This window comes from Canis lupus, chromosome 21 (assembly GCF_048164855.1).
Source record: "Canis lupus baileyi chromosome 21, mCanLup2.hap1, whole genome shotgun sequence".
Lineage (NCBI taxonomy): Eukaryota > Metazoa > Chordata > Mammalia > Carnivora > Canidae > Canis > Canis lupus.
In genome coordinates, this window is record NC_132858.1 from 43865001 (window position 1) to 43878087 (window position 13087).

Here is a 13087-nt window from a genome sequence, read left to right on the forward strand (position 1 = left end):
GTGCCAGACTTGTCTGAGTCATTCTCACAAGAAACTGATGAAATAAGAGACTTGATCCCCCTTTCTGGTGAAGAAACAGAAGCTCAGAGAAGTTAAGTCACTTGCCCAAGGCCACACAGCAATAGGTGGCTTCCCTTCATGGAATATCTACCCGTGACGTCCTGGCTTCCCTGTCCTCTGCTCCCCCTTCCATTTGTAGTGTACCCAGCGAACACGAGCTACGCAACTGGACCAGGCCTGGGGAGTACAAGCAGGGGAAGGCTGCCTCTGCCCTCAGGGGGCCCCCGGGAAGCACATATCTTTCTGCTGAGGAGGTCATGGAAGGCATCAGGGAGGAGGTGGTGCTTTGGTGGTTGCCAAGGAGGAACGGGGGCCCAGCAGGTGGAGCGGGACGGGCCAGGAGTGCTGGTTTCTGGCAGAAGAAAGAAGAAGTACTCACTGCTTTCCTCATCACTTCAGGCCTGGCCCTGGGACTCCTGCTTCTCTCGCTCTCCTTCTGCTCTACCCCGAGTCTCGTGGTCTCTCTGTGTAGAAGGCCCGCTATGGATTGGATCATTCTGGCTTCTTTCTGACAGGTCCACTTTGTTCACCGTGTTCTAGAACCACAGACCAGTGGTGTCTGGGCCAAAGCTCATTCTCAGGCATATTTACTTGGCCTGGACGGTGCTTTTTAAAAGCGCTGTTGGATTAACCGGCTCTGTTTTAAGGTGGGGACATTTCCATAAAAATCTGGATGTCTGACATCTCAGCACAAGTGGGAAGGTCTGGGGATATAGGGCCCCATCCTGCAGGGCAACGGTCTTTACAAGGCTACGGCTGGGCCTGTGTTTGGCCCGCATCCTGGCCTGGCCACGAGACTCCTGGGGCCCTGAAGGTGCGTGGTCCTTCCTCTGAACTCTCCGGGTGGGCCGGGTCTTCTTCCTCATGTAACTTTTATTATTATTATTTTTTATTTTTTAAAGATTTTATTTATCTATTCATGAAAGACACAGGCGAGAGAGGCAGAGACACAGGCAGAGGGAGAAGCAGGCTCCATGCGGGGAGCCCGACGTGGGACTCGATCCCGGGACCCCAGGATCACGCCCTGGGCTGAAGGTGGGCGCTCAGCCACTGAGCCACCCAGGGGCCTGTCTCATGTAACTTTTAAGCTATTACCATGTACTTCTGGGATGAAAATGAACGGCCTTATATTGACCCTTGTGTTTTGTGTAACACAAAACTCTGTGGCTTTCATTATTCCTTAGTCCTGGAGCTTTTATGGGGGACAAGGGATATTTTGCTACATAATCACAATCTCTTTGGTTTCTCAGTAGACTATGTGCTCCTGGAAGGGCGGGAACTATACCCAGTGTATCCTGGCTTTGCCCAGAGCGGTTGGCAAACCTTTTCTGTAAAGGGTCAGATAGTAAATATTTTAGGCCTTGGGGGCCATAGCCTCTGTCACAGCTACTCCACTCTGCCGTTGTCCTAGGAAAGCAGCCACAGAGGACAGGTACACAAGTGCACGTGGCTGTGTGCCAGCGAAGCTTCATTTACAAAAATAGGTGGCATGTTGGATTTTTCCTGTGGTGTGCTGAGCCCCGGCCCAGAACAACCAACATAATTTCTAGAAATGTTTGATGAAAGTTACATAAATATATAGATGCATATAACATATAATGAAAACAACAATGCATTTTGAGGAAACTCTCATACTTGCTATATGGCTTCATATCAATGTACGGGTTTCTAAACAACTGAAGAATTTGGGAAGATTTAGAAGAAATTTCCCTGACTGATTGAAAAAAAAAAATTGTATTATAAACGACCCTTTTTCCAATTTTGCATCTTTCAGCTCTGCTGGGTTTGGGCTTTCCACAACCAAGCTCTTAATGACTGCCTTTTTGTTATAATCAATGGCATCTGGAAAGATCCCATGTAATCCTAAGTAGGTAGGAAAGAGACAGACAAATGTGATCGCCAGCCTGGTCGTTAACTGAAAAATTATTTCCCTAACGTCCACATAGGTACATTTTGAAATTGAGGGCTGCTTTTTAAAGCCCAAAGGAGTTAAGGTAAATCAAGGAACTTGCTATCCGTGGCTTGCGCACAAATCTTACCGAGCGGAGTCCTGATAATCCTTGACTATTAAGAATTCCCCAGATGAGAAAACAGGATGTTTCAGAATCCTTTCTATTTCTGACAAGTTCTCTTGGAGGCCTTTGAAGTCGGCCTCGCAGACCAGCACGGTCTCTCTTTTATCTTCCACGTTAGCAGCCGGCCTCATTAACCCTTGCACCGCTTCGGAGAGGGCAGAGACGGTGCGGTCCCAGTGATCAAAGCACTGGTGACACCGCGGACAGGCAGGGAACTCCCGGCCGTGACCCCGGGCACAGCGATCGCATCGCGGGCCGCCGACTCCCTCCCGACAGCGGCACATGCCCGTGTCCTGGTCACAGGTGGGCTTCTGGGCACCTTCTCCGCTGCAGTCACATGCTAAAGTGGGAGAGAGAAGAAGCAGAGAAGGTCAGTCACTTGGCCTTTTGCTTGTGACTAGCTCAAGAATAAAGTGCATTGCCCCCCACCCCAAGGATGTCCCCGACGCCCATTTCTAAGGTGGACATTTAAAACTGGTATAAGAAAAAATAAAAATAAAAAAAAATAAAATAAAAACTAAAACTGGTATAACAACAAAAAACAAAAAAGCAAAACAAAAAAATAAAACTGGTATAACTACATAGACCTGGGGGACACCTGGGGGGCTCAGTGGTTGAGCATCTGCCTTTGGCTCAGGGCGTGACCTCAGGGTCCTGGGATCGAGTCCCACATTGGGCCCCTTGCATGGAGCCTGCTTCTCCCTCTGCCTGTGTCTCTGCCTCTGTGTGTGTGTCTCCCATGAATAAATAAATAAAATCTTTAAAAAAAATTACAGAGACCTGGGCAATTACATACAGCACTCCTCTTTTCATTCTACTAACAAATCAGTTTATGGTCTCCAGGTGGAAAATACTAGGTGTTGTCTTTACAGTGTGAGTGGTCATGTGTGGGCTCCTCTACCTATTTGGGTGACCAATCTGGAGGTAACAGTGGACGACACGCTAGTATCTACTGCTACTGCTCTTGTGGGTGACTCAGGTGTGTCGGTGACCCCCCTGAGAATTCTCTCGACCACACTCTCTCAGTAAAACCCAGCCGGGGTTGTGCCCATTGATGCTGTTTTCGATTATATAAGGAGAACCAGTCCATCCTCAAAAAAGAGGGGAAATCACTCTATCCTATTTACCCAAAGGAGTTGACCATTTACCCAAAAGCCTGCAGATATCATTTCCCAGACTTGGAAAAAAACAAGATGTCCTGCAGCAGGTGAATAGATAAACTGTGGTACAAGGGATCTTTTTCAGGGCCAAGAAGAAATGAGCTATCAAGCCATGAAAAGACACACAGGAACCTTAATATCACCTAGTGATATTAATCTGAATCAATCTGAAGAGGCTGCGAACTGTAGGAGTCCAACCACCAGACATTTTGGAAAAGGCAAAACTATGGAGACAGTAAAAAAGATGAGTGGTTGGCACGGGCTTGGGGGAGAGAGGTGGTGAGAGGGGAGCAGGAACAGCACAGAGGATCTTTAGGGCAGTGAAAATATTCCATATGATGCCATCATGGTGGACACATGTCTTATACATTTGTCCAAACCCACAGAATGGAAAATACCAAGAGTGAACCATAATTCGAACTGCGGACTTTAGTGGTTATAGTGTGTCCATGTAGGTTCATTGGTTGTAAGAAATGTGCCACTCTCTTAGGGGTGTGGAGATGGGGCTGGGGGGTATGGACATGGACATATGGGAAATCTCTGTACCTTCCTCTCAATTTTGCTGTGAACCTAAAACTACTCTAAAAAGAAAAAAAATCAAGTCTTTTTAAAAAAATATTTATTTATTCATGAGAGATGGGGGGGGGGCAGAGACAGAGGCAGAGGGAGAAGCAGGCTCCTCACAGGGAGCCCGATGTGGGACTCGATCCCAGGACCTGGGATCATGACCTGAGCGGAAGGTAGATGCTCAACCGCTGAGCCACTCAAGTGTCCTAAATCAAGTCCTTTTAAAAAGGAGAACATTAAATTAATTTTGTCTTAGTTAGAAAAACAAAACGAAGCAAAACGACACTCCATGTAATTCAGTCAAGTAGGTTTTTGATTAGGGATTTTGAGTAGGGTGGACAGAGGTGTGGCAGGGACGGCAATTTCCAAAAGGTCAGGGAATCATTAGCCTATGTCAGCGGACTAACTGCAAGGAACAAGGGATTGAAGAATGGATTTTACAACTTGAGTAAAAATTCCGACTGCAAACAAAAACTGGTTAACACGCTAGGCTCGTCAACTAGATACCATCTGTCCAGCACATTCTCTGTGGCCTGGGGGCCTCAGCCAGAACTCATTTGCAAAGTTTTCTCTATCAAAGATGAAAGCATTTCAGAAAGTGAGATTATCAAAATATCAGAGGGGCACAGAGGAAAGAGACTCAGACAGATTTTCCAGGAGCCAGAATTCCTCCCTGGTTTTTAATGTAGCAATTCCACCTAGAAAACTAGGTGGGCCTGGGGAAAATCATTGAGGGTATGGATTTGAATGGGGCAAGGAAACGAAGGCAATTTGTTTTCGCCACCGAAGCCCATTTATAGAGGAATACAAAGGAGGAAAGTGTTACCATGTGTGGCTAGGTAGAGATGACCATGCTAAGCCCGCCACATCTGATATTTCTTTGGATTGACCTCTTTTGACAGCAGACTTTTGAGATTCAAAAATCCCTCCTTCTAGAACTAACCCAGATTCTAAATCTGTGCTGTCCAATATGGTAGCCACTAACCACATGGGGCTCCTGAGATTTAATGAATTGAACACACAGTTCTTTGCCTCATTTGCACTAGCCACATTGCACGTGCTCACCAGCTCACAGGCCCTGCATTCCAAAGGTGCCGATTGGACCATTTCCATCTCTGGGGAACATTCTGTTGGATGGTGCTGCTCTAAATCCCATAATCAATGTTAAAACATGGGGTGAAAGGCATTAGCACACAAACTCCACGAGATTAGGGGCGTTGCCCTATTTGCTCACGACCTAGTGGATCCAATAGGCACATTATGAATATTGTAAAATAAATGAATCAGTGAGTATGTAAAAGACCCAGAGTTATAAGATCCAGGTTGAGGAAACATCCCCTCTGCTGCCTTCCAATGATCCATCTCCTAGCCTGTTCTTCCATCAAGAAGCTGTTTTCGTCGACAAGCTTCTAAATAGCAGAAAACTGGCTGCAAGTCATGACCTCAGAGGTCTGTTCCATCTTAATGACTTTGAGGAATTGTAATCCAGGCTTCAACTTTTAAAAGACTAACATTTAACGTAGCCTAAAGTTTAGACAAAAATCTTTTTATAAGGCTATAAAAATATTATTTTCAAAACTAAGATTAGCCATTGTGATTTTTTTAATCAAATAAAGGAATTTAAAATTTAAAATTCAGGCTATGGTTCATAGCTTGCCCGTAGACAGCCCTCCCTCATGATTTTAGAATTAGTAATACTTACGAATGCATTGCTCCAGTGGATCACCGTAATAATTTTCCTTGCATCCACTGCAGTGTTTCCCATCATAGCCTAATTTACACCGACATTGGCCTGTAAGCTATGAGAACAGTCATGGGTGAGGAATCGACAAGCTTTATGATCTAAAACAAATAATGCATCTTTATATAAAACAGTTTTCCCTCCAGTGGTTTAGAACATACAGCTGTGCAAGGGCAGAGGAAGGATGATTCCCACGGCCAGCAACCACCCTTGGCAATACCAAGGCTCAGGAGCTAATGTGTTTTGTCTCAGGGCCTCTGAATATACCGCCTGCTTCCAGCTGTTCGAGGACAGGTGGCCCCAAACTGGGAAATACACGCAGATGTAAATGAAAACAAAACACATAATGGGAAATGGGCCACATTCTTTTCCTCTACAGTTATGGGAGTTCGTGCATAACACAGAGAGGCCAAAGACCCAGACTAACATTCATCAACTAATTTGGCAAATAGTGTTTCCATTATGGAATGCACAATGGACTTTCTCCCAATTGGGCTAGTGTTTTTGCTCAAGAAAACTTTTTTTTTTTTCAATTGAGGCTTGGTCATTTAATGATAGTTATTTAACTAGGTTTTGGGGAGAGGGCTGATCCTTTGTGCATCATGCCAACTGGATCCTTGACCAGCTTTTCTGAAAATGGGGGAGGTTCAAAAATTAACAGGAGAAAAATAAAGAAGCAAATCATTATTGTTGCAGTCCGAGGTTATACTTGGCCAAAACGGCTTAAACGACAACTCCATAAGTAGCTTGATTTATAGAATGACTGGATCTACACAGCTGCTACCCATCTTTGGAGTTCCCACTAGCATCTACGCAAATGGAAGGAGTGATGATGAGTGGGCTGTCCCTGGGGCCTTGCATACTGCTGGTCATCCTTAACTGTTGGGCAATGTTTTCTTACATGGATGCAGAATCTGCTCCTTTGTGACTTGTACCCACTGTTCTGAGCCCTGTCTTACGGAATTGCACAACACCAGGCAGCCTGTCCCTTCCCTCTGACAGTCCTCCTCCCAACGAGAGATGACTGTTCTCAATCTGCATTTTCTTCTTTTCTTCAGGCCCACCACCCCTAATTTACTCAAGCCTTCACTGCAGAATAGCAATTGTTCTACCTGCCATCCTATCTTCCTTTGGACACATACTAGTTTGTCAATATAATGTTTCAAATGTGGTACTCAGAAAAAAACAACAATGCTCCCACAGCTGTCTGAGCCAGAGGACAATGGGATGATGACTGTCCTGAAATGCGCATGGCATTTCCACTACTCTGTCATACATGGACACTATGTCTTTGGCAGCCCGGCCCCCACTGTTGGCTCAGTTGAAGCACATAGTGAAAATCCTCAGATATTTTTCACAGGATCTGGTGCCAGGTTATTACTCTTACCCTGTATTTATGCAATGGATTTTAAAAACCCGATTGCAAAACTTCACTTTTATCCCAGTAACATTTTACATTCTTCTTTCCAGCCCACGGTTCAGCCTGTTAGGATATCTTATCTCTTGTTCTACCTTTATCACATTAGCTCACAACTTTGCAACATCTGCAAATTTGATAATATTTGATAAGCATGTTTCTCCAACTCCATTTAAACTGTTGATGAAAATATTGGATGGCACATTTGGATCTCTCTGTAATAATGCACTAGGGATGTCCTACTGGCCGACATAGAGATATTTACCAGTGGTTATTTAAACAGCCTGGAATCTAAATATCCACCTGTCTCTTCAATACCCAATGAAAGTGTTCCCTGATTTTAAAGAGCAACCTTCCCCAAGTAATCCCCAATGAACCAGACAACCCTTGTCACAAGAGGGCTCTTTGGTTAAACCAATGCCATCTGACTTTTAGCTTGATAGGCTTCCCTTAGTCTCCGTTAGTGGACTGTGGTCTTTGTTGAGTCCTGCTACAAATATGTTTCCTACAAGGTCTTCAAGGCATCTAGGTGACTCAGTTAAGCATCTAACTCTTGATCTTAGCTCAGGTCTTAATCTCAGGGTTGTGAATTCAAGCCTCATGGTTGGCTCCACACTGGGTATGGAGCTTACTTAGAAGAAGATGAAGAAGAAGATGAAGATGAAGATGAAGATGAAGAAGAAGACGAAGGAGGAGGAGGAGGAGGAGCTGCTAAAAGGTTTAAGAAGCATGCCAGACAGTAATATCAGGCATTCCTCTTGAGTTAGGAAGCCAAGCAGTCATATGGAGATCTACTATTTTGTTTCATGGTTGGTGGTTGCAAGTGTGAGGAATAGAGGTGTGGTCATCTAGTGCCCAAATATCATTCTCCAGTAAAAGAAACCAGAGCTCCTTAAAAAAAAATGGCTGGTTTGGGGCACCTGGATGGCTCAGTTGGTTAAGCATCCAACATTTGATTTAGGTTTAGGTCATGATCTTAGGGTCATGAGATTGAGCCCCGTGTCAGGCTCTACGTGTGGAGCCTGCTTAATATTCTCTCTCCCTTTCCCTCTGACCCTCCTCCCTGCTCTCTTTTTCTCTCTCTTGGAAGAAAGAAAGAAAGAAAGAAAGAAAGAAAGAAAGAAAGAAAGAAAGAAAGAAAGAAAGAAAGAAAGAAAGAAAGAAAAAGGAAGGAAGGAAAGGAAAGGAAAGGAAAGGAAAGGAAAGGAAAGGAAAGGAAAGGAAAGGAAAGGAAAGGAAAGGAGGAAGGGGTTTTTCCTAGGATGGGGGCAGGAAATACACCAGATGAGCTTAGAGTATCTTCTCATGCAAAAAGTGCTTAAAAAAAATAATAGAGATATGTCAAAGGGACACAGAAATCCCCTGAAATAGCTCCCAATGACCAAAGCTAAAATAACTTGAACAACAAAATAAAGTAGTATTAGATTGTAAGTTGAAGTATAATATAAATATCCATGACTCTGTATGGATATTAAAAAGTGATTAATAAATGAAGATGTGGGGGAACAACAGATAAATCTCCAGTACAGAAGAATGCTAAATAATTTATGGAGATACTCTGCCCTCAAGGAAGGCGTGTGAAACTCCTCAAGTATAGACTGTGCATAATGACTTTCTTCCAAAGAGCACAGTATGGAAAGGAAGAAAAAGAGTAACTTCACAGTACAGAACCATGACAACCACTAGGTGGTTGAGATTCGTGTCAACAGTGATAAGACGTGTAAATAGCACATAGGGAACATATGGAACATAGGAAAGTGCTGATATGGGAACAGCACTTTCCCTCTGTGGTCTTCTTCCTCAAACTCATAATCCAAGTCCAACCATGAGAAAACCTCATATAAATTTGAACAGAGGGTTATTTCACAAAATCCTCCTCAAAATTGTGTAGGTCATCAAAAATAAGGAAAGTCTGAGAAATGTTACAACGAAAAAGAATCTGAGGAGACAAGATGACTAAATGTAATGTGGTGACCTGGATGGGGTCATGGAATGGCAAGGGGACAACAGGTAAACAACTAAGGAAATCTGAATAAATTATGGACATTGGTTAATGATAATATATCGATATTGGTTCATTAATTGTGACAAATCTACCGTATTAATGGAAGATGTTAGAAGCTGAGGAAGCTGGGTATGGTGTACATTTTCTCTGTACTATCTTCACAACTTTTCTTTAAATCTATTCTAAAATAAAAAATGTAATAAGGGGGCACCTGGGGGGCTCATTTGGTTAAGCAGTTGCGTTTGGCTCAGGTCATGATCCCGGAGTCCTGGTGTCGAGCCCCATGTCAAGCTCCCTGCTCTGTAGAGAGTCTGCTTTTCCCTCCCCCTCTGCTCCTCTCCTGCTTGTGCTCTTTCTCTCTCTAATAAATACAATTTTTAAGAAAAATAAAATTTTCTTTAAAACAATTTATTAAAGGAAAAAGGGCACACTGAGTGTGTGTGTATGTGTGTATGTGTGTATATGAATGTGGGTTGGAGCAGGAGGGTTGGAGAAAAAGAAAAAAAGAGAAAGGAAAACACATTCAGTATATGAGAACTACCTTCACAAGTTGACTTGCATAAGATTTGACCTTTAAATAAGTTGAACGGTGGAGCCGAAATTGGAGGTGAGCCATGCTTATCATTATTAGTAGTAGTTGGGAAAAGTCCAGCTTCTTAAATTAGCATTTTGATTCCAATTAAACCCTGGTCCCTGTAGGGTGGACTGATTCTAAAATCTCTCAGCATTGTTTTACCCTTCCTTCCAATCTCTATTAATGTCAAAAGTGTTTCAAAGAATATGTTTTTTTTTTTTTTATTTTTTTATTGGTGTTCAATTTACTAACACCCAGTGCCCGTCACCCATTCACTCCCACCCCCCGCCCTCCTCCCCTTCTACCACCCCTAGTTCGTTTCCCAGAGTTAGCAGTCTTTACGTTCTGTCTCCCTTTCTGATATTTCCCACACATTTCTTCCCCCTTCCCTTCTTTTCCCTTTCACTATTATTTATATTCCCCAAATGAATGAGAACATATAATGTTTGTCCTTCTCCGACTGACTTACTTCACTCAGCATAATACCCTCCAGTTAGAATATGTTTTTTTTAAAAAAAGAATATATTTAGTAGGTCCAATACCCTGATCGTGACATGAATAGTTTTTTTCCATATAGATATCATTATATTTGTTTTTAAAATTCAGTGTTGATTTTATTGACTAAAAATCACATGTGCATTTAAGTAGCATTAATTGTATATTGTACGCTGCATACTTGCTCCTACTGCTCTACCCTGCATTCTTATTCTTACTCAGTGGAGCTGAATTGGAGGTGAATCATGCTTCTCGTTATTTTGAGTAGTTGGTAGAGACAATTGATGCTGCTCTGATAAGTAAAGAGGACCTCTTATTTTACCTGCACACAAAGCAATTGGTGAGCTATCAGGAATGACAGGTCAATTTTTGAAAATGGAACTGTGGGTTCTGAAAGTATCCATTGATTTTCATTCTGATTGAGCATCAATTCTGATTAATGATCAATTTCTTGGAGCTTCCCTGTGATCATACATCCGAAACAGGAAAGGGAAGTTATCTGTTTCACACATACAAATCCTGTCTTCCCCAATTGCAGAGAAGCTTGGAGAAAACCAAAGAAGGCCAGACTAGACCTTGAGACCCTCGTGGTCTTTTTTAGTGCTTTTCGTTGCTTGGTAAATGCAGACTCCATCCCCATATAAGGCTAATCCTGTCCCCAAACACTAATTGGCAACAGTACATAAAGAAAACATTATTTACAAATTTGGCAACCATGTCTCCCCCTTCCTTCCCACTCTAGTGCCCTGGTAAATCCAAATATCTTACCTGGTCACAGTGGCCACCGTGAGAGGTCCGGGGGTCACAATCACATGGCTGACACCCTCTGCCAGGGACCAGATTCCAGTATCCGTCTGCACAGCGGTCACAGGTCCGGCCCGTGACGTTGGGCAGACAAGAGCACATGCCAGTGTCAGGGTCACAGAGGCAAGTTTCCAGGCCAGGGGGACACTCAGCCGGATTCACACCAGGAGGATGGCAGGAGCACCCTGGGATCATAGAGCCACTGCTAGAGGTAAATTCAGGGACAACGCTGGCATTCAACAAACTACACGAACAGCCATTCAGATCTGGATGTTTCTCCAAAGGGCTCAAGGCAGAAACACCTTACGATATTGCAGACTTATCACGGAATCTAAGTGGGCTGAACGCATTCAACTCTTTTTGACCTCCCCACCTAGCAATATCCTGCGGTTCTGCTGGCTACATTCCAAGGGCTCACAATTGGGGTGACCAAAAACCTGGCTTTTTCCACATGCTAGTTATGATCTGAAAACAAATGGTTTACTACGTTGACTTGAATCAACTGAAATAGTTAAATATCCCCTAAAAATGAGCAGCTTACTCCTCCTCTTTTTTTTTTTTATTATTTTAAACCATAGACTCCAACCCTTGCCCTCTGCTACATCAGCACTCCCCCAATGTATACGTTAAAGACACCGGGTGAACTGGTTCCAATGCAGAGCCCTGGAGATTCTACTCAGTGGGTCAGAGGCATAATTTGGGCATCGGCTTGTTTCTGTCCCAGCCCTGTCCTGGTGGCACCATGCCCCGAGGGCCACACTCTGCTGCCACGTTTTCCCCCAGAGCTTGACAGACTTACTCCTGCAGGTCTGATTGAGGGCAGATCCAAAGTGACCTGGTTTGCAGAACTGGCAGTTGGGCCCCTGAGTGTTGTGCAAACACTTAAGGCACTCCCCGGTTAGCGGGCTGCAGGACTCCGGATCCGTCATATCAGTGTTGTTGTTGCACACACACGGCTGGCAAGGGGCTCCGGAAACTCTGGGATTTCCATAGAAACCCGCAGAGCATTCTCCACACTGCTTACCTGAAAGAAGGGGAGAGGCAAAGGGAATGAGATGAGAAGTGTGTGTGTGTGTGTGTGTGAACGTGTGTATGTGTGTATATGTGTGTGTACACGTGTGTTGGGGGGCAGGGATGGAGACTGCTACCGAGAATAATTAGGCTCATCTAGGGATAATGTCACACGTTGGGGATGAAGAAGGAAAAATGTTCTGAATTAAAACCTTCACTTTGATGTATTCTCCACCCAGAGAACACAGCGATGATTCAGAGCTAGGAAGTCCGTGGTGAGGAATGCATTCTAGTTCTTCTCGAAAGAACTACAGAGTGGTAGGCACAGGATTCCCGGATCTTTATCCAACCGGGTCACCCAAGTGTGCCCCAGGATCTAACGCTAATCTCAGTTCCTGCTCTCTCTGGGGTCCCTCCACCCTCACCTGGTCCTGGAGGTGATCTAGCAGTACCCTGAGATGTAGGTCTAGCAGTGAAGATGGTGACAGTGGTTTTCTTGATGAACGAACCTTGGAGGGAGTTCTTATCAAGCACTGTATGGAGAAACCAATCCTTCGCTCCTCCACTTGCTACCCTGCCAACCACGGGGACCTGTGGTCAAATGGATGCCCAAACTGTAAGTCTATTCCCCACATCTTGGTTCATCTTTTTAGGAATGTTCTTGTCAGCCAATCATGGTCTCAGTTCTTGTTTTTTTTTTTTTTCTTTTTGTTTTTTTAGATTTTATTTATTTATTCATGAAAGACAGAGAGAGAGAGGCAGTGACACAGGCAGAGGGAGAAGCAGGCTCCATGCGGGGAGCCCAATACAGGACCCGATCCCGGGTCTCCAGGATCCCACCCTGGCAGAAGGCAGGCACTAAACCCCTGAGTCACCCAGGGATTCCCCCCATGGTCTCAGTTCTTAAACACTGACCAACTAAGCCAGAGGGGACATGGACGCAAAAGACATGGGAAGAGGTCAGAATGATGTAGAGACATAGTCAGCAAATAAAAAATTAGCCATGTGCTTTATTATCATGATGGTAATTATCACTGAAGAAAATAGCAGCAGCATATTTTCAAAATATGATTAAATCAAGTAGATTTTATGTTTTTTCCTTGTTGCAATATATATTCATACTCATGCTTAAACTCTTCAAAATAAAATTTTTGGTAGAGCAACAAACATAAATATTG

The 13087-nt window shown here is 43.9% G+C and overlaps 1 protein-coding gene across 1 annotated transcript in view; it reads right to left on the reverse strand.

Moving 5' to 3' along the window:
• The window catches only part of LAMB4 (laminin subunit beta 4), a 99111-nt gene that overhangs the window by 25919 nt on the left and 60105 nt on the right, over nt 1–13087 (reverse strand). The window contains exons 23-26 of the mRNA XM_072791580.1: nt 11698–11922; nt 10863–11083; nt 5565–5661; nt 2100–2475 (exon numbers count right to left, since the gene is read on the reverse strand). Of these exons, the coding sequence (XP_072647681.1) occupies nt 2100–2475; nt 5565–5661; nt 10863–11083; nt 11698–11922 (919 nt within the window). The remainder of the gene's footprint in view (nt 1–2099; nt 2476–5564; nt 5662–10862; nt 11084–11697; nt 11923–13087) is intronic.